The sequence below is a fragment of the Musa acuminata genome, chromosome BXJ3-5 (assembly GCF_036884655.1).
Source record: "Musa acuminata AAA Group cultivar baxijiao chromosome BXJ3-5, Cavendish_Baxijiao_AAA, whole genome shotgun sequence".
Lineage (NCBI taxonomy): Eukaryota > Viridiplantae > Streptophyta > Magnoliopsida > Zingiberales > Musaceae > Musa > Musa acuminata.
Genome location: NC_088353.1, coordinates 37919086 through 37924695, shown reverse-complemented (window position 1 = coordinate 37924695; position 5610 = coordinate 37919086). Strand labels below are relative to the sequence as shown.

The 5610-nt window shown below is 40.2% G+C and overlaps 1 protein-coding gene across 1 annotated transcript; it reads right to left on the bottom strand.

The window, feature by feature from the left end:
• Nucleotides 1-1485: 1485 nt before the first annotated feature.
• Nucleotides 1486-5243, bottom strand: LOC103985674 (cyclin-dependent kinase inhibitor 4-like). The gene is made up of 3 exons (XM_009403452.3): nt 4578-5243; nt 2254-2433; nt 1486-2098 (listed from the first exon to the last, which is right to left on the bottom strand). Exons 1-3 carry the CDS (start codon nt 4961-4963, stop codon nt 2026-2028), a joined length of 639 nt encoding a protein of 212 aa, XP_009401727.2. The 5' UTR covers nt 4964-5243; the 3' UTR covers nt 1486-2025.
• Between the last annotated feature and the right edge of the window lie 367 nt (nt 5244-5610).

The following is a 5610-nucleotide window of genomic DNA, read 5'->3' as shown; positions in this document are numbered from 1 at the left end:
AAAATGAATTAAATCATTCCTCATGTTGTGCTCACCTTAAGGTCTAATTTGGTGTAACCCATAGCGGGATGTATGACCAACCACAGGGTCATCCCAACTTGCATGGAGTCGCACTGGGGCTTTTCCTCTTGGTCATTTTACCCCTTAAGAACTTAGCCACATGTATGATCATTGTGTGCAACTCCATAGACTTAGTGGCCACAAGTAAATGAGATTTTAACTACAAAAACTTTAGGCATAAGTTTGATTCATGATATACGCACCCGATCTGGACATCCCTTAACCCAGGCTTGCTCTTTACACTCAAGCTTAGAGGTCCATATGGCAAGTGATAGGTTAGCATAGCCTAATGAATGCCAACAAATCTTCTTGTAGCCCACATCAAGCATGAGATCACAAGTTGATATGTGCACTAGAATAGTCAAGTGTTCATGCTTATAGAATGACACATTCTCAGGTCTCACGTAGCTAAACATTCATGCATGGGCTTGAATCTCTTGCAGGTATAGGCCCATGAGCGAGTTATGACATTGTCTTTGAGAATGAGCGCACAAATCCACCTGCATATGTTTTGTCTCACCAAACACGAGTCCATGAATGGCACTTCGTTATCTTGCATATGCACGTATATATTTAATGCATAGTAAATGATCTATGTTCTTATATCGCTATTGATGTATTTATGGAATCTTGTATAGGCACATGCATACTTGATGCATGATTGACATACAGACGATTGATCTACTATGCACATGCATACTTGATGCACGATTGATCCACTAAGGTTTGATGTAAGATGTCCACATGTTTGTGCCTCGCTTCGAGCCCATCATGCGATGAAAAGTAATTACTGGATTAAATCCCCTGTATCATCCTCATATGATATACTGTCTTTTGATTATATGTCTAATTGATTAAGCTAATAATATGATGATGATATGATAATATGTTATAACATGTGATTTTGATATGATAAAAGGACCTAGATGATCCCTATCAATTGCAGGAGGATCAGTAGCGATTCTTTTCAGGGATTAGCGAACTATTATATGTGATAGCTAGATAATTCCTTCATCTGTTATTGTGAAAAACGTGTTCATAGTAGACGATGGATATCACTCAATCTAATATTAGAAGTGCGATATAAGTACTCTCTATCTATCAAGAGATGAACTCATCTTATTAGAGTGATACCTTTCTATCTAGTTTTGGAAGAGTATACCATCGAGTGTCCGATTATGCCAAGATGATGACGATGTGCATGGATAATTATATTATATATATATTATGTTGTGCAAGTGACAATTATGAGACTTATAACTTGATCAAATATTCGACTCACAAGTCTGTATAACTAATTATACTTATAAATAATATTACACGAATGCATTCCTATGACTTGTGCATGATGATAGTTAGGTAATCGATAAATGTGATAATTAGTTATGAGATTATATTAAAACATATTTAATACACAGCTCCATGTAATAAATTTTTGAAGGACTTAACGCAAGATATTATTTTCTCAGTATACAAGTTAATTCTTATCAGAACATGACACCAAGTATAATAGCATAAGACGGAGATCTGCCACACGACCAACTTTGTTTCACCGTCGAACACATATGTCCATCAGAAGGAAGCATGGACGAATGAATCATCCAAACAAATGAATCAGATGCAGCACCGTATTCATCTAACCCAGTAAGAGTCCCATGATGAGTTGGTTCTATTGTTAGTGACAGATTCACAGATCAATGACCCCTATGATACCTTGACATGATGTTGAAGAGTTACAACAAGCATGAAGTTTGTCAGGTTCAGGCATCGAAGAGCATCTCATCAGCTCTATATGTTACACAAGTCTAGACTGCACCTATCTTCAGGACCTTTCAACTTCTACAACAGAAGATAACCAATGGTGATTGCGATCCGTAACATTGCGGCCCGTGCTCCTTCCAAGACTCTGGGCAGAGATCACAGGAGCGAATGCGGGGAGGAAGTCATGCCCAGCTAAAGATCTGCCTACTTGAAGTCAATTTTTATCCATTCATACCGGCCAGGAAGCGGATGGTCATTTACGGGATCGAAGTTGTACCTGGACATATGATCGAGAGTGAACGAAAATAAACGGTGAGGAACATGCACAACGTGGTGTCGTATCAGAAGCTCGGTTCTATTTTAATGATGATCCTCATATTCTCATGAACAAGGCTTGATAACAGAGAAAAAAAAATGAAAGAAGAATTGTACCTTTCTATAAATGTTTGTTGTTGGAGTTGCTCTGCACCAGCAAAGAACTCTTCCATCTCATAAGCGGTAGGGATGTTCTGACGAGAAGTTTGCATTCTAGTAGAAATTGTAGGTCTGTTTGCTGAACCCAGGGTCCCTATAGATTCTGTATCCCTTATCAGACTGCAAGGTGTGGTCTCCCTAGAACACCAAAAAAAGAATTTAGAGTTACAGAGTTTATTTGCACTGAGTATTAAAAACTTCTAAGGACCTTTAAATTGTATGTTTCTGATAAAATATTGCCAAAAATAAGACAGCGAGAAATTGTCTAGAAATTATAAATTCTTCTTCGATATATAGCGCAAAGCCAGCCTGATCAGCTCAAGATGCAAATAAGAGAATAGATGAAAGAAGGAAATGCAGTGAAAATAAGAAAAATTAGATTGCCATCAAGGTTTTGCCTTTATGCATGAATGCAATAGTAAAGAAGCAACATGATATCTATTACAAGTTCCATGTTACTTGCACAAGTCAGATCTAAAAAGACTTGATAGAAGGTGTAAAATGCATTAAGAACAAAATAGACAACCAAGGGAGAACAAATACTGGACATGATAAATACAGACAACTCTGTTAGTGACACCTACTACTGTCAGGCAACAATATTCAAACTATGGTTCATGCATGTACTTTATTTAATGTCACTAGACAACAAACTCATCAAACAGTCAGCACAGAAAAAAATCATTGAGCCAGAACAGCTTCAGTCAACATCAGCTAGGTTTAAGATGGACCAGTTGATGTACTGTGGACTCAAATGTGGGGTAAGATCTCAAGTTAACTCAGTATGGTTCTCTATTTTTCTCCTCCTACCATGCTCTATATTGTCCATTGACATGAACTCTAACATGAAGCCATCCCCCATTCATGCAGTGAGCAGTGACCACAATGTCTTCTCATATTTAACCTTCTTAAGAAGCCTTACAGAAAGACAGTTAACCAGCACCAAATTTATCAGTGACAATGCTCAAGCTTTACTGTATCAAATGTCAAATATAGATGTCCATGGTTATAAACAAGGTAGCTCTACGACTAATGTGCCTAATCTTGTCCACTGTATGCACTTTGCTTTGCAAAAGTACTTTACCTGACATTAGGGACTGAATGTGAACAGCCCAAATCTGTCTACCACTAGCAGGGATAACACTGGTGGAACATTTTCAAACACCAAGACAGAAATGTGAAAGGAAGAAGATCAAATAACCAAATAACTACTGAAGAAGTATAAAATAAAATAAAATGGAAGTAATTCCAAGTTTTGTCGATGACAGAAGATCCACTTGGAGGCATAAATGACAAACAGAACAATGAATGCCCCACTAGTACCAAAATCACAGAAAAGAAAATTGTCCGGTCATCAATAATAACTCCAGTAATAAAAGAGGAACACGAATATGAGAATGGCTTAGCCTGCACTGGGTAGTAGTAACACGTACAGCACTCATGTTCAAGAAACAGACCACCAGCAAGAAATGACAATGAAGCAAGTGCAGATTCTCATAGATATCTACATGTAAGAGAAGAGGCACAGGCAATCTATAGAAAAATGTACGTCCCACCAGAAGCAAAGTCTCGGCGGTGCAAAAATAGATAATGACAAGAAGCTTAAGAACAGAACACTTTGCAGGACCAGGAATTAGTAAAACACAGGATTTACTACGTTAACTTTCTATGAACAGAAGTTTCATGGGAGATTTACTAGATAGAAAAAAGAAGGAAAAATGACTCTCTCTTTTTCCCCATGGCACAATATTTTCAATGCACGAAGAGAAGTTTCATGTGAGAAGGCTAGTAAGGGTAGAACCTACATTTCGAGAAAGCATAAAAAGCTTTGTATATGCCAAGAAAATGAGGAAAACAAGCTTCGAGCTTGGGAACGCTGACGTCAAAGAGGGACTTGCAGAGATGAATGCACTGCTTGAAGGAGAGGGATAACTTCTTCCTATATGACACCCTTTGCGAAAAATAGAGATACTGAGTTAGCATGCAGTATTTAAGCTCAACACGTAGAGATAACCTATATTTGAGTCGCAAAGTACTCTTAAACACAAAAAAAACAGGCTATGATTTCCGAAAAGGCGAAAAGATGATGAGCGAAACATATATATGGACATTAATTATTGTAAGTAACTAAATATGGTCCGGTTTTGGAAGGAGATGGAAGAAAGAGGGACGACAGAAACAGAGAAAACAGACGAAAGAAAGCAGGAGTGGAAGAACAAAAGCAAAACCCCGGATTTTAGCTAGAAAGGTTCTATTTTTACTATGATTCGAGCAGAACCCACCTCTCTCTCGCATCGGCATCCAGAATATTCTCCCCATACGATACCTCTGCATCAGCCGGCGCCAACATGATGGCCGCCGCCGGGCACCTGCTCGTCGAGACGGACCCCACCGACCCCGAATTCGCCCTGGGAGCCGGGCCAGACTTGTGCGAGCTCCCCCTAGGGTTGGGCCTGGGCGCGTCCTTGCACGGCTTGCACGCGGGAGACGGCGGGAGGGGCTTCTCGAGGCGGCGGCTCCGTAGCTCGAGGTAGGTGCGGGACGAGTCCTGAGCGGCCGCGGCGGCGAGTGCCCGGGCGCGGGTGCGGACGCCGAGGGTGGACTGATGGGAGACCTCCATGACGGCGACCTCGCCGGAGACCTTGGCTTTCCGCATGTACTTGCCCATGTCCGGCGCCTCTGCTTCAACCCCCCTCCCCGGGCTTTCTCTACGCCGAGCACATACAAGAGAAAGAGAGAGGGACGGATGTGGAGAGACCAGAGGGCTATGGAAGGAATCAAAGTGCGGAAATGAGAGGAGGAAAAGGAGTCGAGTGAGTTGAAAGTGGCCGAAGAAAAAGGAGGGGAAAAGAAAGAGTTTTGAAAGCGGAGTTGAAAGAAGAAATAGTAGGAGAGAGAGAGAGAGAGATTAATGGATTACAGACGGAGCGGAGACATTTAATAGAGAGAGAAAGAGAGAGAGGGAGAGGGAGAGAGAAGGGGGGAAGTACTTGAACTGCAATGTGGCTAAGTCTCGTGAGAGAGGATGTGTTGGAGTGTAATTGAATACATATATAATAGGGAATAATAGTCTCCGAATTAAACTAATAATTTAGTAGGTTTCATATTTATTTTTATTTTTAGCTTCACTCGAACGCATCAAAACTCATCGGATCAAATGTAGATGAAGGAATAATGAGGCCACGACACGTCTGATGAGATTTTAAGTCCAATCTCCAAAAGATTAACTTGTTAATTTCATCCAATTTGCTTCTATAATTACAACAACCAAAAAACTTAGATTATTTCTTTTGAAAATAAAATAAAAAAAAATTC